The 25706-nt window shown below is 37.6% G+C and overlaps 1 protein-coding gene across 2 annotated transcripts in view; it reads right to left on the bottom strand.

Annotated features, from left to right (window-relative positions):
* Nucleotides 1–25706, bottom strand: part of LOC120632255 (cell growth regulator with RING finger domain protein 1-like) — a 43368-nt gene that overhangs the window by 3105 nt on the left and 14557 nt on the right. For both annotated transcript variants that reach the window (XR_005659073.1, XM_039902076.1), the window contains exons 3-6: nucleotides 21023–21158; nucleotides 9387–9528; nucleotides 5519–5626; nucleotides 4162–4327 (exon numbers count right to left, since the gene is read on the bottom strand). Coding sequence is in view for 1 of the 2 variants with exons in the window: in XM_039902076.1 (XP_039758010.1) it covers nucleotides 4162–4327; nucleotides 5519–5626; nucleotides 9387–9528; nucleotides 21023–21158 (552 nt within the window). In the remaining variant the exon portion in view is untranslated. The remainder of the gene's footprint in view (nucleotides 1–4161; nucleotides 4328–5518; nucleotides 5627–9386; nucleotides 9529–21022; nucleotides 21159–25706) is intronic.

Here is a 25706-nt window from a genome sequence, read left to right as displayed (position 1 = left end):
ATTATTTATTTTCATAGCTTTTGTTTTTTGTTTACATAATAGTAGGTAAATTTTTTAATCTTTGTATAGTAGTGGTTTTATTATTATTATTTACCTCGTACTTAGTTTTGTTAAATTTTATAAATGTGCAACTTTCGTTTGTTTAAATATTATATTCTGTGTTATTGTCCCTTTTTAAGATTGTTTTGTTATTGTTTAGTCGCAAGGATTCGGGCGATGGCTTACAACCAGTGCTACGCTTTTAAGTACGCATCTATACAGAGTCAGCTCATTTGTCACACATTTTTATGTTAAACAATTTAAATGTAACATTTTACACAAATGTGTGTTAGTAAAAACGATTTTTCTTTCTTTCTTTACTACCAAATTAAGCGTAGCTTGTGTTACGGGTACCAAGATGACTGATTAATATTTTTATGAATAATTTTCATAAATACTTATAAAGCTTACTTTGTAAATTTGATGATGGATTATGATAAAGCGGTGATAGCCTAGTGGGTGGGTTTCGGTCTCAGGGCGGCACGGTACGTACGTGTAAGGAACACGTCCTGTAACGTGCAACGTGCTACATTTCGTAAGGCATGCATTTACCATCAGGTGGGTTATCTATTTGAACCGACAATTAAACCTATAAAAAAAAGATATCTTCACCGCGATTATCATCTCGGTATTAAAGAACACAAACGCAGCCGCTGAGCGAATCCCGATAGCGGAGGCATCGCTCGATCAGTATTCGTGACCGCAACCTTGTAATTGTAGTTGTGCGATTCAGATCGCAGTGTGCGCGTGCGCAACGCATACTTAATAACGCGTGGATACGATAGCAGTTAATGCCAATGCGCATCGAAAGAATAATATTAGTCAGCGCTCGACTTAGATTATTTACATCTGTACCGATATTATTGATTTGTTACATAAGGGCGTACCGTGCGGGTGGTGGAAAAGCTTTATGGCTACCTTCCCCTCCCCCATCTGAAGTAAACATGACTCGGTTACCTAATCACAGACCTACTCCTCCGGTTGACGGGATAAAGGGCGAAACTTTATAAGACACGTTCCTTGCATGCCCTGCGAAGTGTAGAATAAATGAATACACTTTTACTGTACAGCAAAGAAAAAAGTAGTCAGAGAGATAAAAACATAGAGCAAGAGTACTTTTACGTTTGGTGCCCTTATCGCTACATAGAAAAGAGGTGGTGCAATAAATAAGATTTAAACTTTACACAAATATATAAATAATATATATATATATATATATATATATATATATATATCTTTACTTATAAAAAACTGTAACTGGAAGATTTCTGTACATTTGATATTTTTTGAAAATTTTAACAGTCCAAAACAGAATTTATTTAATTTTTGGTATAGTAGTAGCTGATATTACGGGTCAACATATAGAATACTTTTAAAACCTCCGGGAAATGGGATGAAAATATTTATAAATTTTGCTTCATAGCTCCGTTAAATTTAAAACGATTTTAATTATTCTTTTTTTATTTGAAAGTGTATATATGCTATCAAGCATGTATTGTCTAATTTTAATAAAGATCTGATATATTGTTGAGGAGTTTATCTCTTAAAATATTTATCAGATCTTCATTCAGGCAAGCAAGTCGCAAGGCATATGAAACCTGTTATAACCGATTTGGTGCAGACGAAGTTGCGCGGGTCAACTAGTATACACTATTAGTACTATACACGTGTTTATATATATATATATATATATTCTATTGTATATATATATTTTATACAGTGCAGTACGGAATCCTCAGTGCCATGACACTGGCTCGCACTTGACCTATTTGTATTTTAAACGCTGTTATTGTTCCTAATATTCAAATGACCTGTCTACTTTCATTCAGGACGTCATACAGATTGTTAACAAGCCAACTAATAATGTATACGGAATTCATAATTAATCCGATATGAATATTTATAGATTATGTAAGACCGGAGGCGTTGTCAACTAAAGGTTACTGAGGTGAGGTTAGGAACGTAGTTTACTGTATTATTTATTAGCAGTGTGGTGGCGGCAGATCAGAAAACAGTTGTTACCACCGGCCTTTTCCCGCGGGTGTCGTACTAAGAGAACATAACAGAGAACGGTCAGCAGAGTTCTCTGTGCTACTACTACCGAATGTAATCACCAGCGCGTTTGCCCAGCGTTGTGATCATGGGCAAACCCTCTTTAAGCAGTGGCGGTACTACCATGGAAGCCGAAAAGCCGGGCTTGTGTTACAGTAAATATCTCTTTAAAATTTTGCGCGACTATTCCGAAATGCAATTCACTAAATAATTAAAGTTAAGTTTAGTTATGATTTGAGTTAGAACTAGTTCACAGATTAATGAATGAATGAAAGAACGAATGAATGAATGAATGAATGAATGAAACCACTTTTATTGTACCTACACCACATAAACATTTAGAAAAATTATAAATAAAAATTTAACAAAAAGTATACAATTTGGCGGCCTTATCGCTACAAAGTAATCTCTCCCAGGCAACCAAAGTAATAATAATTTAAAATTATTGATAAGTAACTAGTTAGGACTTTATTATTGTTGTTTTGAGTTGAAAAGTGCATTTCACTGGTATGTTTTATTTTCTTATAAATTAAATTAAATGTTGGATAGAAGCAGGCGTTACTTTGCGGAAATCCATGATATATTATGAAAACGTGCGTAGAGGGTACATTTCCGAAGATCTGTTTGGTGTAAGGATTGAAGAAATTATAAATTACACCATTTACAATTACAGATTCTCCTGTTATTCGCGGAGTATAGCAAATTAAGCTTAATTTAAGTAATATACAGTAAATGTTGTTAAATATTAGCTCAGATTGTGTGCAAATTGTTTCCGTGGCGAAAATTTGTGTGTTCAAACATGAATTAGCAAACAAAAAGTAAACTATTTAAATTTCTTGGAAAAAAATACAGCTCTTTACTTCACCGTAACAACTGCACCAATGCCTAAGTAACAACTAGTCTAAGAAGATTCATAGGCATATGTATATAACTCTCACCTATCGATTTCCACTAGGGAACTCATATAATCCTCATATAATCATTTTTAATTTTTGGTATGGATGGTTATATTGTTTTATCTGTCAAGTGTCAGTTTACGAATCCCATAAACATAACACACCGCTAAACCGGTGTCGCAACTTTAGATGGCGCCTTTAGTCGTTAGTCATATATGAATAGATCATATATGAATAGACCGGGACGCGTTTGGAACCCTCGTAGCTTTAGTTTTAAGTTTACGAATGTGGTTATCGCCATCATCTCACTACCGTGTAATTCTTATGTACGCATCAAAAGTGCCACCTGTGGGCCTACTTGAATAAAGATATTTTTGACTTTGACTTTGACTTTGAATTGTTGTAACGTTTTTCTTTTTGTAGAATTTCCTAGGTTTAGTGATAGCGGCCATTAGTTAGTGGACAGTTATGTCGACTTTCCATGAGCGTAACCAGGGCAGGGGAAGGCATTTATAATGTAATTAACGATCGATTGATTGAAACTAAGCAAAGTTAACACACTTTGCCCAAAGTTGAGTCCAAAGCTGTGTGTTCGATTCCCAAATCTGGAAAATATTTGTGCGATGAACGTTAATGTTTTTCAGTGTCTGGGTGTTCATCTGTATATTATAAGTATTTATGTATATGATTTATACAAAAAAAACCTTAATTATTTTAGTACCCACAACACATCCGACGCTTACTTTTGGGGCTAAAAGAAGAAGTGTGTATTGTCGTGGTATATTTATTTATATTATAATTCTTATTATTATAAGTTTATTTTCTAAAAAAGTACATGCTAAATTGTGTTTCATTAATTGCCACAGAAACCACAGTTGCTTTTACTGTGCATTATGTTATCTAATAAAACATTCAGAACTAAGATCACGTTAGTACAAACAAATAAAAAAAAAAGTAACTTATACTTGTGGTTATACTTGTGGGTAGGTAAATAAATCGCATTATAGCGTTCATTGAAACATCGCTGCTAGGGAAATGTATGAAGGTCATAGTTATTGCATTGCTACTAAATAGGTTGCTCCAAAAACTATTTGTTTTGAGTTCACGCTTGTAGTTTCCTTTGTTCATCTCTTCCTTTACATTTAGAAGGTTGATTATTATTATTGTTACTTACGTAAGCATCGTGCGCATAGGCACGCGTGGCGGCACGGCAGCAGCGCCCGTGACAGCGGCGCAGATGCGCACACGCAGCATAGGGCTTCGCCCCGCGCGTACCCGCCCGCCTCGCTCATCTCGCCGGTGTCGCACGGCTCGCCCGCTTCGCCCGTCACGTACAGTTGCTGGATATTGAAGACAAAATATATGCGTTATAATAAAACTTTCAATGTGTGTCTATTGTTGTAAGGCGAAAGATAAAATTTTTAAAAAGATTTTTATATCTTGTTACGCCAAAGAAGTATAACTTCTAACGCTTGTACATAAGTCGAACACGTTTTTTTTAAAATTAAATCTGGCTGCTGTATAAAACCTTTTTGAAATGTGAAGAAACGTCTTTTGGCAGTCAAGTGTTTCATTAATATACGAGTACATGTTTTATTTGTTATTTTATTTTATTTTATGTAACGAGTAGACAGTCTCAAGGAAGTGCTCGGGGCGCGCCTGTATCCCTCAGCATAGGCAGGGGAAAAAATTATAGCGCCCCGATTATAGCTCCTGGCAAGGGAAAAAAATATCGTATCCACCTGCCAAAGCACGGCAAAAGGAAATAGGAGACGTTTATCCCCGTTTATTATTACACGTCTATTATTTGGACATTATTTCTACACGTGCGCCAATGCTCGGAGAGTTGATAGAGCTGAGGATACAATTCTATCCTTTCCCCGTAATACATTATTGGTAAAATAATATGCACCACAAAAACCAATCTGGTTTAACCGGGATAAACAAACAACGTGTAACCGAATTACGAAATACTGTTGAAAGTTGCATAAGTATATTTCATAAGGAACTACCCTGTAAAAATATTTAATCAAAAGAATCATATTTATTTTTCCATACAAACTAATTCAAAACATTGGGAGTATTTATTTATGACAACCCTATTGAAGATGAAATACCGACACGCGCATAGTATCAACGCTACGCGACGCGTACCTCATACAGTGATAGGAGTCACTTGGATTTTAATTTTGCACGTGATGTTACGTTGTATCTGATTTCTTTCAGTAAAAATTATGGCAGTAGTTTACTTAAAAACTATAAGCGTTTCGGTTTAACAGATAATTCTCCAAGACAGTAAATAATGTAGCTCTAAAGCATTTGAAGTTATATTACGGTTTTCATTTACACGTTATATGTGCTAAAAAGTATGTAAAAACGCACGTTGCGGTATGAATGAATGATTGAATGAATACACTTTTATTGTACACCAAAGAAAAATAGTAGTTACAGAGATATAAACATAAAGCAAGAGAGAAAAAAAAAATGCAACAAAATTGCAAATGTCTGGGGCCTGGGATCTGGCTGCTTACCTTCAAACAGGACAAGTGTCCATTGGCCTGCTTGAGATACTGCGCGATGATGCCGCTGGGCAGCCGACACTGCTCGTCTTGTATGTGAACCACGCTTATTAACGCCACCTGGAAATAAAACTCCATTATATTTAAGTAGAAACGGTGTTAGCCCAGTGGGTAGCAGTTTCACTTCACTTTCGGGGGGCCGAGTTTGAATCCCAGAGCGCACCTCTGACTTTTCTAAGTTATGTGCGTTTTAAGGTATTAAACTTGCTTCAACGGTGAAGGAAAACATCGCGAGGAAACCTGCATACCTGAGAGTTCTATATAATGTTCTTAATGGTGTGGGGTACACCAAGCGGCACTTTGCTAGCGTGTTGAACTATGGCCTTAGCCCCTTCTTATTGTGGGAGGAGACCTGTGCCCTGTAGTGGGCCGGTGATGGGGTTGATGATTATAGGGCAAGGGTTCGTAGACTTCGTAGGCCCACTGAGATCACACCGGGACACCGCGCAGCATACACTCGAAGAGTGCTCTGCCTGGGACCAGGAGCGCCATATACTGATCAGCCACGTTGGAAGAGATCTTTCTCCTACAGCAGTGATAGCAGCAATGTCTCCTTCTCCGAAACTGTACTAGTCGAGAAGGAGGCTGCTGAGCGAGATCGAGAGCGAGCCAATCCTGCTCGGAGAAGACAGCGCCCGAGAGCTGGTGCTAATCACGCTCGTTCACCTTCTCAATAGTTCCAGACGAAGGGACATCAGGGTCGAGAATGGTCTGACGGGGTCTAGTAGGCACGTCATCACCTCTACTTACGACCCTGGGAAGACAAGAAGAGACAAGGTGTTGCCTTACCTCAAAGTGACGTACCTACAGGAAATAGGGAATCATAAATCTTCCCGTGACGAGCTATAAGCGTTGTGCATAGTGTTGCCCAAATGCAAGAACAAGACGAGACTTAGCCAGTCTTGGTCTTGGTCTTGCGCCAATACACCTGGTCTTGGTCTTGGTCTTGGTCTTGCGCTCCCAGTCTTGGTCTTGGTCTTGGTCTTGCAGCAAGAGTCTTGCAAGTCTTGCAATTACCTATTAGTCTATTACTATTTATTAAAGTTTACTTTAAATCTTAGAAAAACGTATTAGAATTGGAACATTGTGAGCTTGAATTAACATAGCCATAGTAAAGATCAAGCAGATTAATAAATAACTGAAGATTTGATACGAAATTCGAAAAATCAACTGACCTATATGTCGTTTTCCATGGAAGTAACTGTTTCTTAATAAACATTTATGATTTATAAGCTTACATTTGCTAAAACAACTTGTAAAAACTTAAGAAATATAATGACTAAATGTACAATAATAGTACCTAAGTAATTAGTTTAAAACCATATAAGTAATCAATATTATAATTACTTACTAGAATGAATTATTATGACATCTACTACCTATCCTCACCATTTTATCCTAATCATAATACTACTTGCGTGATCAGTATAATGTATTCATTTTCATTCTAAGCACTCTGAAACTTATTTATTCATGAATTGCATGAATAGTGTCAAATGTTATGATTTCGGCGCGGCGGCAACGATTGTTTTAGATTTCAAAAGAAGCCGCCGGCGCGTGTATCATAACCATGTACTTCCGAAAAGCGGCAAATTTCTTTGAGAAGTAAGTACAAAACCTTTGATGCCGCATTATCAAAGTGCCGATGGTTAAAACATAACTATGCATGCACTCAGTTTGATTTTAATAGATATTTTTTTATTCGCTATGTTTATGGTATTAGTCGTAATGCGCATAGGTCCAGTTTTTCATATTCTTTGATATAGTTTTTTGCGTCTCATAGAATTCCTAAGCGTACCTACCTACCTATACACCGAACTGTTACACCTAACTACTCCGTGAAATAGCGCTAAGTCCTAGCTGCAAGACGCAAGAGTCTTGCAGGCTATGTCTTGTTCTTGCTCAAGTCTTGCACGGTCAGTCTTGGTCTTGGTCTTGCTAAAAATACGCGGTCTTGTTCTTGGTCTTGGTCTTGCAAAAACGCAAGAACAAGACCAAGACTGCAAGACCAAGACTGAATTTGGGCAACACTAGTTGTGCAAGTGAGGCACCTCCCATTACGTCCTGAGGCTGGCTACCGAGGGGGTTTTAGTGGGTAGAAATCCCACATAACCCAAATTCTCCCACAGAGAATTGGGTATCTTTTAAGAAGATTTCCCCCGTCAACAAAAGGCTTACTGAGATCGGTATGAAGAACTCTCGGGCATGTAGGTTTCCACACGATGTTTTCCTTCACCGTTGAAGCAAGTGATATTTTAATTACCCTGTAATGGGCCGGTAATGGGTTGGTAATGGGTTGATGATGATGATGATATTTTAGTAGCAGTAGAGCTGAGCTTTTTCTAACAGCGCTTGTCCGGGGAATGCTTCGCCATGCTCATTTCTGCCGCTAACACCAGCGTTGTTGCAATGCTGTGTTCCGGTCTGAAGGTCGTGGTTGCTTTTGTAATTACGGGTACAGGTACATGAGTCTACGCCTCAAATTGATGGATACAGGGTGGCATGTTGCAGGACGTGCTCATACCCTGCTGAGTGGGAATTATCAACAGACCACTGCTGGCCTAAAAGCCTGTTCGAACGGGAGGGTTCACCCAAAATCGCCACGCTGGGCACCACGGTTTGGTGATAGCAAATTGTAGTAGTAGCAACGAGATCGCTGCTGTCCTCAGTAGGTACACCTCGTACGACACCCGCGGGAAGAGGCGGGATGGTGACATCTGTATTATGATCTTCCGTCACCACACGGCGGAATGTGATATATGGTAAGGCAATCTGAGTATTGATTATCTCTGCTATTCGAGTATTGATAACCCTAACATTAAGAAGCTGTTCTGTGTTATCTTAAAATTCAAAATTTTGAAGTAGGCCTAATACAGTGGCGTGCATAGAGGGTACGCACAGGGTATACAGATGATATAAAATGAAGAAAATCCCCAGTACGAGTTATTCATACTTAAGGGTAGGCTTTATATAACTCTTACAATGCCTATCCTTAAGTTTTGTATAAATCGTACTGGAGATTTTCTTCATTTTATATCATATGCATACCCTGTGCATACCCTCTATGCACACCACTGGCCTAATATAAGCACTTTTAATACTTCAACTATGCTGTTTGTAGTGACTCTGCCACAGGTTCGGGAGGCAGATACTACCAAGAAGCAGCCGGCAACTCTGCAGTTGTTCTATCTTGTGAGAGATGAAAGCGAAGCTGCTTGCTTCCAAGCAACCTTGTCATTAAGAAATTGATAAATAGTTTAGTAACCTCGTTGTATTAAATGTGTTCTCATACATTTTAATATTACTTTCGTTATAATGTTATAAAAGCATATACCTACTCAGCCCCACAAAGGTTTTCTGCACTTTTCTAAGACGATATGCTGATATTACATTAGTTTAAAGATCTGAAATGTAAACTCATTCAATGTATTCAAAACTAAATTAGCTTCTTATATATTAAGTAATACCAATAAATTTAAAGACGAATACATTGGATGAGTAGATAATATTAAAATTGAATTTAGTTTAGTCTAATGGCGAAGTGTATTAATTTATTATAGAAAACTAAGGTTCCTATGTAAGTGACTTAGGTCTTTTTATGGGAATAAATGTCTTTAAACCTAAACCTATCCTAAACTTACTTAATTACCAAACTGTATATTTGTCATATTCGTAGAATTTTTAAATGTTAATGTTCTTTTATTTAATTTACATAATTTGTAGTAACAGGAAAATCAGTCTCACAAAGCGTCTATACGTATCGCTGCACGGGCCTATTTTACCGCTTATTTCTTCGCTAAAAAATGAATGGCTATATCACCGTATCGTCAGGCCTCAGCTCGGCCGTGTCCCGCTGGTCGCGTGCCAGAATCACCACGAGTGGGTAGCAGGTTCGAGGCGGCGGCCCCAGCTGAAGCGGCTCCGACGAAAGTTTTAACTCTTTCTCATCGTGCGAATTACTTCTGCAACAGTCATCAAACATAATATATGAATTTAAAATTAAAAAAAACCCCGAGATTTGATACCCGATTGAAAGCGTTGGGGAAAAAAATGTAATTCACCATCTTGTGGCGGCCATGTTGGATTTAAATGTTGTCATAGTGTACTATTTTGTCATAGTGTATTGTCAAAGTGTAGTGTAGTATTCCAAGCCTTTTTATTTGATACCCATATTGAGAGAGCTGTGGAAAAATATGTACCTATTCCGCCATTTTGTCGCGGCGGCTACCTTGGATCGATTTTCATCAAACATAGCTAAGAACACTTCTTTTCTTTAACTTATTCACCTTTCAAACACACACATACACACACACACACATAGAGCCATGTCAAAATTATAACACCTCGTAGTTTTTGCGTCACGGGTTAAAGAAAGTTTTGGTATATATAATAGAAAATAATTACCTAAGTCAAATTCAAATTTCATTATTTCAAGTAGGCCTAATATAAACACTTTTGAAACGTCAAGTATTTAAAGTATTCAGTATCGCTAAGCCTTAAATGAGGGGTTTGCTGCTGTCCGCTGAGGAGTTCTGTCCTCTATCTCCAACCACATTTATCAGATTAAACAAAGTTTGGGCAAAATTAAAAACATATTATAACCTCTATAGTACAAAAATAATTATTTAAATCGGTTATAATTTGTCGGAGTTATGGTGTAAAATCTTCAAATATAGTAGGGATTAGATATATAGTCGGGACTATAATATTAGTAGGGATTCGTATAAGAGGAGGATTTTTGCCACTTTATGCAATTTTCCTGCCGTATGCATACCCTGGTAAGAAACCCAGTGCACGCCACTGGCTTGGAGGTAGATACATTTTGCATGGCTACACACAAGCTGAGCTCACAACGTAGTTTTTTTTAACAACGAATGTTATGTATGGCTTCAATAGCAATAATTTAATGCAAAAAAATTACATAAAAGCAAGTTGCAGTCAAGCATTGTTTCCAAGTGATTAGCACACGATATGTTGTTAGGTGACGTAGGGTTGTCGGACGGTTTGTGCAATCAATCGAGGTTTTTTTAATTGCAATGTAATAATGACTCACCGAAGCGATAGAAAATGGTTAGGACTCCGGTTTCACTTTCGGTGGGCCGAGTGTGAATCCCAGCAAGCACGCAATTTTTCTTATAATTAAAATATCGTTTGGCTCAACGGTTAAGGAAAACATTGTGAAAAAACCTGTATGTCTGAGTGTTCTCCATAATGTTCTCAAAGGCGTGTGGATTCCGCCAATTCGCACTGGGCCAGCGTGGTGGACTACGGCCTAAACCCTTCTTATTGTGGGAGGAGACCTTTTTTATTGTGGGAGAGGGGAGAGAGAGAGGGACGGTAGAGAGAGAGGTAGAAAGAGAGCGCGAGAGAGAGAGAGAGAGCAGAGTTAAATTCTAATAATTTAAGCCAACACGCCAATTTTTAATTCGTGTTAATTCATACGGTTAACGTCTTACAAACAAAAATGCGAAATCGTTTACAATTTTTTAACGCAAACTAAAAAATCGCGTACTTTCTCAGTTGTAATACCGCTTATAGTTACACTATGGCAACGACTTCGCATTTCGCAACCTACTGATATCGAAGATTCTGAGGGTAGATTTTAAATAATTTATATGTATACCGTATAATAAGTTTAATATGATTGCTAATCAAAAAATATTAGATCAATACCATTTCTCTGTAAGTGAATATGAAAAATAATTGTTTATGAGAAATAAATGATTATTCAACCTGAACAAACATGGTATAACGTCGGAATACAGTTTCAGGGGTTTTCAGTCACTGCCGTCAATAGCTGTCTCCCCTTCCCAGGCCTTAGTTACGACCTCCACACTTGTCCCCACCCTTCAGCGACGGTGGGGACAAGTAAAAAAACAAGTTGACAGCAAACCCTTAAAGTTGTTCACCAGCTACTGTCCATCCGAATCAAAATTGTATCCCGAGACTTTTGGCACCCCTGCGTGTTGAGACCTCGTGGCACGTGGTTGCGAAACGCAGGCGCTACGATTCAATGGCAACGAACCGACGACGGTTAGCGGGTCGAATGGATGTTTGTTTAAACTTCAAACATTCACTACTTTTGCATGTCTAATGCTTATAATATTTCATCATCATCATAAGTGTACTATATCAAGTACGAATTATCATTAATAATTCACTAGCCAAGCCTTTATTGGAATTTTTAATATTAATATGGGAATGTGATCATAAAACTATATTTAAAAGATTTTCAACTATCCCAATACAAATTATTAGAAACTTTGTTGATAAAAGAAGTAAATTAAAAAAAACTATTCATTGATAAGTACAAAACATGCTTATTAGTTTCAAAAATACTCTCTCAATTTGTAAACACTCAGATCACATTAAAAACTAGATCACAAACATATTTTGCACAAACCAAACACAATTACAAATAATAATAATTACAAGTAATACATATTATACTACGACAATACACACATCACCATCCAGCCTCAATGTAAGCGTAGCTTATTTTATGGGTACTAAGACGACTAATGAATATTTTTATGAATAATATACATTAATACACATAAACACCCAGCCACTGAAAAACGTTCATTTTCATCACACATACATTTTACAGTTGTGGGAATCGAACCCACGGCCTTGGAATCAGAAAGCAGGGTCGCTGTCCACTGCGCCAATCGTCCGTCAAATGGCAAATATCAAATGGCTAAGACAAGAGCTAAACTTGGAGCAAAAACAGTTCGAGCAAGTACAACTATGTACATAATATTCTACCAAAAGATATTTTTGAAAAAATACGTTTTTCAGCTTACTTATTATACAAATCGATTTGTATAAGTGACATAGATTTGTATAAAAAACGTTTAAAATATTATAAATATGAAAATTCTTATTTGTGCACTAAATATCCAATGACTCAAATGACACAGTTCATTGACTCGCGTTTTCTTCTTTGTTTCAATATGATGTCTAGAGGTCGCCATATTGACTTTAATGGAGACCTCGTGACACGGTTGCAAAAAACAGACGCCGAGATTAAACGGTAACGAACCGACGATGGTTAGGCGGTTTACATTTAAAACCCGTATGCTACTGGTATTAATAATAAACGGATGTATGGGTGTGTAACTGCCGCGTCTGTCCAGTAGTTAGCGTATAAAACTACGGAACACGAGATACTGGGATCAATATCCGGGTCGGTTTAAAATTATTAGGTATTGAGGTAATTGGCGTGTCATGTCTTCGGTCCCAGTTAAATCAAAACAAGTGGTAATAACCGTTAACAGTAAAACCCGCCAACCCGCATGAGAGCAGCTTCGTGGGTGAGGTAGCGAATTTCCGCTCTCCAACGAGAGATGAGGTCTGTTCCCAACAGTGGGAGAAATAGGCAGGGGATGATGTGTATTGAATGTTAACTTGTAACTAATAAAATATTATTTTTCTTATATTTTTTAATGCAATTAGACCTACAGAATAAGTATGGGAGGACGACGGCATAAAAAAGGCGTCATACCGATTACCGTGACGACATACAAGTTGGTCTTACTTCTAAAATGCGCGAATAGATCTTTCACATTACCATACATAGACATTAATACTATATTTTTTCTTGCCTGCTTGAGCCTGTTAGTCGATGACTCACTATTTTATTAACGCGAAATAACTATAGGTAGTCAAATATACTGGTTTTTTTGTACTCATTGAACTTCTATAATGATTGGCATATTGACATTCGTAGAACTCGTTGCACTGTTATTTATACTTGAAATATCAATGGGGTCAACTAGATCCCAGCCTTGAGATGTGAGTAAGTTTTAAGCGCAAATATGTCTTAACAAATCTCTTCCCCCGAGTTTTTTGTTTTTCTTTGTCCCCATATAGCGTCTCTAGTCATCATAACTAAAGCTCTACAGCTCTGGGTGGAGCTTGGCTTGGTCAAGATAATTTCTCCATGGAAGACGGTCAGAAGCAGTTTCCCGAACTCCCAGAACCCACTCCATGCTCCTTTGACTCCACCGACTTCTAGGTCTTCTTCGGCCTCTACTATTCTACCTAGCCATCATCACTCGTTGACTCGCGTTTTCGGCACACGTCTATCTTCGTCGATTGACGTCCACAGCTGGACATAGGTCTTTTGTAGGACGTACCAAAATCTACGACCCTCCCATCGACTCGTTTGATGACGTCTGTCTACCAATTTAGAGGTCGACCAACGCTGCTTGTAACCGAGCGGGATCGCCATTCCAGCACCTAGGGACCCCAACGTTCATCGGTTCTCCAAGCTATGTGCCCCACTCATTGCCACGAGAAGTCCTCGTGGAGACCCGTCATAATAAAATGTTTATTTAAGCTTTAAAAATTAAAAGCTAATATTGTTGGGTCACAATACTATCCTTCCTGCTAAGCCAGGGGCTCCCAAGGCTCACGCAGTGCGCAGGCGCACTTACAAGTTAAGAAATTTGTCACGGCGCGGCGTGGCGCGGCGCCCGCGCCCTAACTTAGCTAGTTATATTATAATAGCTAGGACAAGAATTACTTTTGAAATACTAAAGGAGCGCCTCGCGGTGCACCTCTGTACTTTATACAGCACCCCAGGTTGGAAAGCCCTGCCCTATACTAAGCGCTCAAAAAACATGCTATCAAGGACAAAATTAATTAAAATTGAAGTCTATAACTTTATTTCAACTACATAATATTAATGTATAACAAGTCAAATATTCACACGGCTAAAGCAACACGTTACCGCGCTTTTGGCTTAGTTTACAAATACTATTTATTCCCGATTGAAATCTTATAAGTACGTTAGTAAGAAATAATAGCCTATGTTACTTCTGGATAAAATAGCTTTGAGATAGTGAAAAAAAATTTAAATTCTATTTAGTAGTCTCAGAATTTAACGATTACAAAGGTTTTGTTTACAAAGCAAATTTTCTTCTTTGTATTATAATAGATACAGAAGTATAGAAATTCCTACTAATATTATAAATGTCAATGTATGTTTGTTTGTTACGCTTACACGCAAAAACTACTTAACGGATCCACATGACACTTTGTACACATATTCTTGGAAGTGTTAGAAGTAATTTAGGATACTTTTTATCCCGACATTAAGCTCGCCTCTCCTTTAGGAGAGGGGATGAGTGTTTGACGATTTTACACCTTTAATCCGTCAAATTATAACCGATTTAAATAATTATTTTTTTATTATAGAAGTTATAATATGTTTTTAATTTTGCCCAAACTTTGTGTAGATCTGAATGTGGTTGGAGATAGAGGACAGAACTTCTCAGCGGACAGCAGCAAACCCCTCATTTAAGGCTTAGCGAGACTGAATACTTTAAATTTTTTTAGAACTACAACTAAATTGGATGCCACATAAAAAAACAAAATCAAACTCAGTAGAAGTCGCGGGCAACAGCTAGTAAAGATATAAATATTAGACGTGACCAATTGTAAAATAAGCTCCTTGTTAGTCAGTTGAAAACGTAAATATGATTTTAAAAGCCCCACTCAATAATACCTCACTTGACACAGTCCCCTAGTCCGCGGTCAGTCCAATTGACTTTCGTTTTCTTCTTTGCCCTCAATATGGCCTCTAGTGGATGACATATTGACTTTCGCAGAACTTAGTAACGGGACGTATGAATTGTTTGTTTAAACTTGGAATATAACTTAGGTTGGATGGACACGATATACTCGTATTATTTATCTTCTTTTATATTTTTGCACGCATCATAAGCGAAGAGTTGAAGCGTTGTTTAACTACTGAATTACTGTCAGTTTACGCACACCGAGTGATTCTCCAACTTAAAATGTCACTTTTATATTCTTCATTGCTTTTATAAGTGAATATAAATAGACAAATGTTGAAAAAAAACACTATTTTTAGCAGTCATGATATTTTTAAATCTCTTTTTACTATTTAAATTAATAAAAACATTGTTTAAAAAAGGTCTGTCGTGGACGTCCGTGTGTCTGTATGTGCGGATCCCGTAACTTGTGGTCACGATAACGAGCGAAATACTTCACTTATCGAGTTGGTTATTTTTTATAGGCTTCAGTATTTTGAGAAATAGAAGCTTATTACTTTTCAGTGTATTTAGTTATAGCCGTATGGCGTATGGCGTAATATATATATATATTACGCCGTAATATATATATATATTACGCCGTAATATATATATATATTACGCCATCTTTACCTATATGTATATATATAACTTAGATGTAGTTTAATTATTATTTACAAATAATCTCAATTTTATTGTAGTGAATGAGACTATGAGGCGTGCACTTTTTGATTTTACAACTATTTCTATTTACGACGATACAATCTTAGTTACTACTGGCAGTATACAGTATACGACAGTATACTGAAAGCGGTGATAGCCTAGAGGTTAGGACTTTAGCTTCAATTTCGCGGGGCCGAGTTCGAATCCCAGCACACACTGTTAACTTATCTAAGTTATATGCGTTTCAAGCAATTATAATATCACTTGCTTTAATGGTGAAGGAAATGGAGTAGAAACCTGCATACCCCAAAGTTCTTTATAATGTAAACAAAAGTGTGTAAGTAAAGTCCACCAATCCACAATGGGCTAGCGTGGTGGTCTATAGATTTAACCCCCATCTCATTGAAAAAGGAGACACTTGCGCTTTAGTGGTTGGGTAATGGGTTGATATAATGATGTTGACTTTTAATTCATGTATTAAATTAATATATTAATATACATATAATAGTACAGAAAACCTTATTATTAAAATAAGGCAGGAGAAAATTTACGGCACTCCAATTTATAGCACTCTTACCGGGTCTAATTATATATCAAACCATACGGGATCCCGGTGAAATATACACAAAAACTTGTATCCAAATTGATCTAGCCGTTTAGGAATTAGACAATACACACGTTCATAAGAATTAGAAACATTATGATTATTTCTCCTTTTGAAAACCTTTTTTCAACTAGATAATCGTTATCATACCAAAGAACTTTATAAAAAAAACTAACATGCTTTGCCTTAGCCAGTTGTATCAATACAAAACATGAATATATAGTCAGGCAAATACCTACCGAAGTCATACATACACAAATTACTTTTAAAACTGAATCACATCTAAATACATGAAATAGGCATAAATTAAGATTACCCAAGACTAGAACAAAGTATGGCATTAAAACTATACAGGTTGAGGGAGCACTACTATTCAATACCTAAAGAAAATTTCAAACCTAATGAAAAAGTATTTTTAACTCAGTTCAAAATCAATATGTACAAAGGTGTATCATTTCGCCGAACAATCGCATTAATTGCAAGCCTGACGTCATAAACAATTACGTACATTACGCCATCTTTACCTATATGTATATATATAACCTAAATGTATGTTTTTGTAAAGTATTAATCGACGGTCAAAGCAGATGGCCCACCTGGAGTGGCGTGCATAGAGGGTATGCGCAGGGTATGCAGATGATACAAAATTAAGAAAACGCTCCACTACGAGTTATAAATACTTGAGGGTAGGCTTTTATAACTGCCTATCCTTAAGTTATTTATAACTAATACTGGAGATTTTCTTCATTATATATCATCTGCATACCCTGTGCATACCCTCTATGCACGCCGCTGCCCACCTGCTGCTAAGCGGCAGAGTATACACTTCGGAAAGCATTCCAGGAACACTTACTGCAACTGCCCTGTTTCCGTCGACTTGAGGCATAGGTTTTAAGCCTCATGTGCCTGTAGTTACACCGGAAACCACGCCCTTCACACCGGAACACAGTAATGCTGCTTAGCGGCAGAAATAAGCGTGGCGGCAGTTCTTTGCTGGACGAGCTCTGTCACGAACTCTGCAGAGCTTACTACTATTATGTTAAGAAGGTGCGGCACCGGATTTACCAGGAGTAGGTGTATTATTACTGACGGTCATTTGACTTCCTGTATGAGTCATAATAATGAATATTTCATATATACATATATGCAAGCGTACTGACATAATCGTGAATTATTTTAATAATTAATTAAATGCGTCTAGACATTGTTTTTAAAAAACCTTCTTGGCCTTGTGGTGACCATGTTTTAATAGCAATCACGAATTGCTGGGTTCGATTCCCGCGTCGGAAATTTGTCAGGGCAGCGATTGCAACTACCCTCTGCCTTGCTGTATAGTGCAATTTATATCTCTGAAAATACAATTTCTTTGTGGTGCACAGGAAATGTGCATTCATTAACAGAATTAGCAAATTAGCGTTATTCAAACACCGTCCCCGCCGTGCCCCACAGAGCACGTTAACGGTCATCGCACACCATATCGAATCAACACTGAAAAGCAGTGAAATTTTACAGGTGATAAGAATTAAATCAGTAATATGGTCAAGAATAACGTAATTCCTTTATTCGCTGTAACGAACTTCATTCATTTTAACCTCATTTCGGAATATGTGTACTTTTATAAAAGCCCCACAGACGAAAGATTTTCCCATCTGCTGGCAGGCTTCGGCCATGGCTAATCACCATCCTACGATTACGATGTTCCGGTGCGATGTAGCTTAGAAGCCGATTAGGGATTCCAAACCGGTAAGCCCGATTATAGACTACATCATCCCTTATCATCATCAACCTAACCTGGTAAGATTGCAATGAAGGCAATGCGTTTGACGGCATAAAAAAACTGCCCAAGTGCGAGACGGAATCGCACACGAAGGGTTCCGTACAATTATTTATATAAAAACAACAAAAAAAACTCATGTCGTTATGGGAGCCCCCCTTAAATTGATTTATTTAATTTAATTTTATATTTTTTCCAACGAGTATATAACTTAATATAATGTGAATATATTCAAGAGTCTACTTGATGCCGTAATCAATATCGTACAAAAAAGTTTGTTGTATGGGAGCTCCCTTACACATCTAGGTTATAGCGGCAACAGAAATAGATCATCTGTGAAAATTTCAACCGTCTAACTATCACCGTTAGTGAGATACAGCCTGGTGACAGACCGACGCGACGGACAGCGGAGTCCTAATAGTAGGGTCGCGTTATACCCTTCGAGCCCTCTTATTAACCAAATGTGCATTCATTAACAGAATTAGGAAATTTATTCAAACACCGTCTCCGTGCCCCACAGAGCACGATAACGGTCAACGCACACCATATCGAATCAACACTGAAAAGCACTAAAATTTTACAGCTGATAAGAATTGAATCAGTTATATGGTCAAGAATAACGTTATTTCTTTTTCCATCTAACTATCACCGTTAATGAGATACAGCCTGGTGACAGACCGACGTGACGGACAGCGGAGTCCTAATAGTAGGGTCGCGTTATACCCTTCGAGCCCTCTTATCAACCAAAAGTGCATTCATTAACAGAATTAGGAAATTTATTCAAACACCGTCTCCGTGCCCCACAGAGCACGATAACGGTCAACGCACACCATATCGAATCAACACTGAAAAGCACTAAAATTTTACAGCTGATAAGAATTGAATCAGTTATATGGTCAAGAATAACGTTATTTCTTTTTCCATCTAACTATCACCGTTAATGAGATACAGCCTGGTGACAGACCGACGCGACGGACAGCGGAGTCCTAATAATAGGAGCCTAGGTCCTTTGAGCCCTCGTATCAACCCATTACTACAAGGCACGGGGCTCCCCCCACAATGAGAAGGGGTTAAGGCCGCAGTCCACCACGCTAGCCCAGTGCGGATTGGTGGACCCTTTGTATACGGTGCCCTAAAAAACTAACAAAGTGCAAACATACTTGAGTATTTGTAGACCTCGCTTATTCGGTCTACTTAACACGGTTATTTTCTATTGGCAAATTAAACAATAGTAGGAATTGTATACGTTGTTTTGAATCAAAACAATTGAACGCTCGATTACTACATTTAATGCCCGTGACTCGTGACCGCGAGTAGCGTACCTACCAACAAACATATTTGTTTTTTTAATGTTTATAGACGAGCGCTTGACTGCGATCACACCTGATTGTAAGAGATGATCCTGCTTAGGCTGAGCGCGCTTGCCTAGACGATGCCTATTCACTCTTGATTTGAAGGTACTCATATTGTAGGTATTGGCTTCATTATTATCTCGTTATCGCATGCTAGCCTGCATGGTTAGAGCAAAAATTTCCGCCCAAGATTTTTTATCGCTTACGCAATCCTTTAAATTATAACAGGACTTTTCTATGGGCTTACGTTTAATTCAAACTTTGAACTAAGAGATACCTCCAAAATGTCAACCGGTAGTTAATTGTAAAATTGTTTGCAATTTCCTTTGAACGACCGAGTTACTAATTTTATGCAGCCTAGTATATTGCACTGCAAGTTTATTCTTACTTCTAATAAACAAGTTACTGCAGTTTTTTCATTACAATTAGAAATATTTTTGTGAACATACATCAAATTTTAAATATGTTTAAATACCACTAATAATAACCTGCACATAATGGTTTCTTCAACTCTCGAATTTTAAAGTTGTGGCGCAGTCGGTGGCCACATATTATACTCAACTAGAACACCGTAGGATCTTTTACGCAGTCACTATTGGTAACGTTTGAAAACCACCTAACAATCCACCGGTTCTTGCAGCGTTTTTCGTCTATTACCGTTTTTACCCGTGGGAACCGTTTGTTTTCCTGGAATAAAAAGTTGCCTATGTTACAGCCTTTCAACTAACGCATAACAAAACTCAAGTCGACTACCACTACGGTGGCCACCGACTACGCCTTTTTGTTAAAATAACATCTTGTTTATTAAACATAAGGGTTTAATTTTTTTATACTTATCTAATATTGTTTTCAACTTTTATGTAATCGGCTTGCAGTTTTAAAAAAATAATTTTCATCTATTTTCAGCGAGACATGAAACTATATTTTAAGTATACCTCTAGTTGCGTCAGGCGACACGTGTCTGTCTTAAGTCTCGGTCGCGATGTAACTCCTAATATATATAAGGTACTTATAAGTTCGATAAAATTGTAATAATTGGTGTTTTTCCTGTACCATGCTGTACTCGTAAATCCCTATTTTTTCCGCGTATTACTCACACGAAAGGAACATACGCGTATAATCAATGAATCTTTCTTCTGACGTAAGTAATTTACGCGCTGGTATTTCACAAGCTCCGATTTTATGCTGTGCTATACATACCTATAGTATTGCCATTCATCAATTCAAACACAATGTATCTGCACTTTTGATGCGTACATTACATGAGCAGCACACGGTAGTGAGATGATGGCGATAACCATATTCGTAATATCAAAACTAAAGCTACGAGGGTTCCAAACACGTCCTGGTCTAAGAAGCCCACAACAAACTTAGCCGGATGTTTTTTTTGTTATCACCATCTCACATTGTTTGCTGTTTATTTTCGAAGTTCCTGCATCATGCCTACCCTGGTCACACTGACTGCAAAGTATACTGTATCTTATTGCCTAAAAAGCTTACCTGGTGAAGTTTAAATGCCTTGATGCAAGGATTTCTGGCAACGTGCCCCACAATGTCTGATGTAGGTCCCCGACGGGCGCTCCCCACCAGCTGGCGTGCCAGTAACGGACTGTTGAAGACACGCAGGACCTCACACCTGGAGGAAAAGAGACAGGTTTATAATAAGCGAAATATGTATTCGCTCGGAATTAAAAACATACATAAACCATTAAGCCATTATTGTATGCAGTGCTTTGTGTCCAAAAACAGTGAAAACACCCCGCGAACATCTCACACACTAGCTCACAAACTTTAGCCATTTTACGCAAATGAAGAAAATGGGAAAAGTTTGTGAGCTAGCAACAATCCGCGGAGAACTCTCAGGCTTGCAGGTTTCCTCGGGATGTTTTCCTTCGCCGTTGTAGCAAGTGATATTTTAATTGCTTAAAACGCACTTTAACTTAGAAAAGTTAGAGGTGCGTGCTGGTATTCGGCACCCCGAAAGTGAAAGCGAAGCCCTTAACACTACTAGCTGTCACTAGGCTACCACCGCTTTTTACCGCGTAAGTGAGACTAAATCATCTAGAACCTTCTCCTATAATAGAGGAGACCTGTTCCCTGCATTGGGACAACAGACTGAGTTCTAGACTGTTGATGAAGCAGCGCGGATATATTTTCCCGGGATAAAAAGTAGGTTATATGTCACTCGTCGGCGTCTTTACTATCTCTATGCAAAAATCACGTCGTCATCGTCGCTGCAGAGTGCGGTCAACGCAACAAACACACTTTCGCGTCTATACATATACGTATATATATATATAAAAGTATAAGTGTATGTGATTTTGAAATAACTTTCTCTTATTAAGCTCATATTATGACGATTTTAATGAAAGCATAACTGAGACATTCTGTTTTATTCAATTATGTCCTACGTATATGTTTGTGCTCGCTAATCTTGAACGACTGTTTCGATTTTGATGAGACTTTAACATATATGAAGGGGACTGTATAAGGAGTGATGTAGACTTAGTTTTATCCCGGAAATCCATCTCTAAATGTGTGTTAGAAGTGTGTTTTAAAGTTCTAATTTCGAAAAAAGTTTCGATTTTCCTAAAGTTTTGACTTCAATCACACCAGATGGTAGTTGAAGTTGCAGTCTAAGATGGTAGCGGGCTAACCTGTTAGAGGTAAGTGCCATACTTGGTTCGTAAATGGTTTCTACATGGCATCGTACCGGAACGTTTAAACGCTTGGCGGCTCGTATTTGTTAGTAGGGTAGTCAAAAGCCACGGCCGAAAACCAGACTAGGGAAAAAAAAAGGAAAATAAAAAAAAACATATATTTATAAAATTGCCGCTGCCGCGGGTCGAACCTGGACCTCCCACGTATAAGACCGCTGTTCTTGTTGAATAGACAATCGTAACATTAAATACCATTTACGTAATCCAGTATTATTTGCAAGTATGAATTGGCGATAGTCACGCGATTGTTATAAATACATTAGCAAACATATTTGGGCCACTTCAAAATCACGCGTTTATATTACTTGTTTACACATAATAAAAATTAAATAACCTGTATAAATATATTTAAGTATATTTATACGTATATTGTATTTCTTATATTAGGCCTTCTTGAAATAAATTCAGAAATTATAAATTCTCAAATTGCCCCACTGGGAATCGAACCAGGGACCTCCAACGTAAAGTATTGGAGAACTCTCGGGCATGCAGGTTTACTCACGATGTTTTCCTTCACCGTTGAAGCAAGTGATATTTTAGTAGCTTAACACTCACGTAACTCAGGAAAGTTAGAGGTGCATGCTGGGGTTCGAACTCGGTCCCCCGAATGGGAAGCCGCAGCTTTACCCACTAGGCTATCACTGCTCAGACTCAAGAATTGTCTATTTTAGTTAAGTTTATTCACTAAATTCATTAAAACTATGATAAGCTATAATCTCAGAAACCTAAAAAATATTTGTATAATAACACTAGCTGCTGCAGCTATGGATCAGTCTAGTTTTTACGTGTGAACGCTATTTTGTGAAAAAAATTATAGCGGCCAGTAGGTATAGGCCTAGGCTTTATACTAAAATATTCAAACCCCTTTTATATGTAATGTTTTTTCTTTAAAATAGCTTTGTGACAAGCGGACTAGGTTTAAATATAAGGGTTCGTTAAAGGCGAAACCCTAAAAATTATATTTGCGCACATAGTAGTAACTTATTAAACTGTACATTGTTATATTGCGCCTTGACCTTTACTAGTTATTTTTAACTCTTTGTTGCCTCGCAGTCTACCGTATTCCAATGCGGTTTACGACGTCTTGGATACTATTCGGTATCTTGGATACTATATGGTTCGGGTCTAGAATGCGTATCGGTACCGGAGTTACCTATTTGTCGGTGTCTATAGCCCGTTTTCCCTAAACCTAGGAGTCACCTAAATCGATTGCTAATGATTTAGGAGCTGCTATAGAAAAAAAACGTTTCAACAACTCTTAGGTGATAACTATTGCTTAAATGTAGATGTATGCCAGGAATATCCTTAGATAAAGCGTTACTTATTTATGCATTTCTGTATTCGTCGTTAGTGGAAACGGGCACCGGTTTCATTAATTACCACAAACGAGTCATACTAATCGGTAAGACCCATTACGCTGATCCATAATATATAAAGCTGAAGAGTTGGTTTGTGTACTTGAACGCGATGATCTCAGTAACTAATGGTCCGTTTTAAAAAGTTATTTCAGTGTTGGATAGCCCATTTATCGAGAAAGCCTATAAGCTATATATCATAACGCTATGACTAAAAGGAGCATAGCACGAATGAATAATGTTCCAAAATCGGGTTTTCTTTTCTCAATGTTGTTGTTCAAGTTTCGATAAAAGCATGTATGATAAAGTTAAAACAAAGTCGCGACAGCATATGTCTATCCTTTAAGGTTGACTGTGGGTTGACTTATCGCGGATGATGTCAAAACGGTGATAATTATCGAGACCAACGTCTTAACGAGCTTTCCAATTCACAGCGCCAAACGCCTTACTTCAGGTGTTTAAATTCTACAGGAAAACCCGATGCATATTCTTGACCTTACCCGCTAATCGCATTTGTTAGGGTCCGTGTCCCGTCTTTATATAGTACGGGGCAAGGTTCGTTTATGCTACACAAATCAAAGTCAAAGTCAAAAATATCTTTATTCAAGTAGGCCCATAGGTGGCACTTTTGATGAGTACATTACATGAGAAACACACAGTGGTGAGATCATGGCGTGTGAGTGACACATATTCGTAAACTTAAAACTACAGCGAGGGTTCTAAACGCGTCCTGGTCTAAGAAGAAGCCCCCATCATTTTTTTTTTGTTTCACCATCTCACATTGCCATTTCAAATGATTAGAAGAGCAACCTGGTTAGAGCAATAGTTCACACCCAAGCTTTTTTATCGTTTACGTAGTCCTTTATACTAGGACTTTTCTATAAGCTTACGTTTAATACAAACTTTGTACTTTTTAAGAGACATCTCCAAGATTTGACATCTTGGGTAATCATCCATATAATGTTGTTAGTAGTATTATTTGTTGGCTATTCTCGTGCATAGACAGCGGTAGGTATGTTAACAGCTTATGCAAGAAACGTCATTGACATTTAAACAATGAATACAATTTGGCAGTCTTCAAAATAGTCTCACATAGAACGCGACGCGGACGAGAATAGATTTTTTTATGGAATAACATTTTAGTTAATAAATACTTTAAGACGCTTTATTTTTTCGTATCCTATACACCTGTATGGTGAGTCTATGACCACAGTGGACTATTAATAGACCGAAGATGACACTGAAGACTTCCAATTTTTTTTGTGCTCTAGTGACTAGTCCATCACAACTGGACAGTTATATTAAAACAGTATGGGTTTTATATTTAAACTGTCATCATATCCACCTATTAACGGCCCACTACAGGGCACGGGTCTCCACCACGCTGTCCCAGTGAGGATTGAAATCCACACACCTTTGAGAACTTTACGGAGAACTCACAGGCATAAGGATTTCATGATAATGCTTTCCTTCACCATTAATTAAAGTAAAATTTAAATGCTTAAAACGAACATGTATGTGCAATGTGCTACAAGTAGTGAAACTTAAAAAAAAAAAAAAACTTCATCTGAACCTGATAATTGCGTGTATCCTTACTGAAAATAAACGCGAAAGTGCGTGTTGTTAGTTTGTTTGTGTGTATAACCTTAACGCCCTAACTGAGCAACGAATCAACTTAATTTCTGGCACAGAGTTCTATATAGTACACGATAAATAATTAGAATAAAATTTTAAAGTCTCAATGTAAGGATCTACACGCGGAATTTTTTTTTCAGTTTCATTGTTTGCTGTTTGTTAATAACGTCATATCTAATATATTTAAGTTTTTGCGACAAATTAATTATCAATTAATTTATCAAGGGCTAACTTGTAGTGCAATAAATAAATAAAAAATCATTATTTACTTCGGACGTATGCCTATATGTGGGCGTATTGGCAGAACAGCGAGGCGAGTCACGTTCGTACATCGGCTTTTGTAAGTGCCAAAATCCCACGCAACTCGGAGAGAGACGCACCTTCTTTCACATTATTAGAATTCAATTTGCCCTGAATTTGCGTACAATGGTGCTTATTCTTTTGTACCCAAACTTTATCGTCATCATAACCAAT

The sequence above is a fragment of the Pararge aegeria genome, chromosome 19 (genome assembly GCF_905163445.1).
Source record: "Pararge aegeria chromosome 19, ilParAegt1.1, whole genome shotgun sequence".
Classification (NCBI taxonomy): Eukaryota; Metazoa; Arthropoda; class Insecta; order Lepidoptera; family Nymphalidae; genus Pararge; species Pararge aegeria.
Note: the sequence above shows the minus strand (reverse complement) of the source record. Positions and strands in the feature narration are given on the sequence as shown.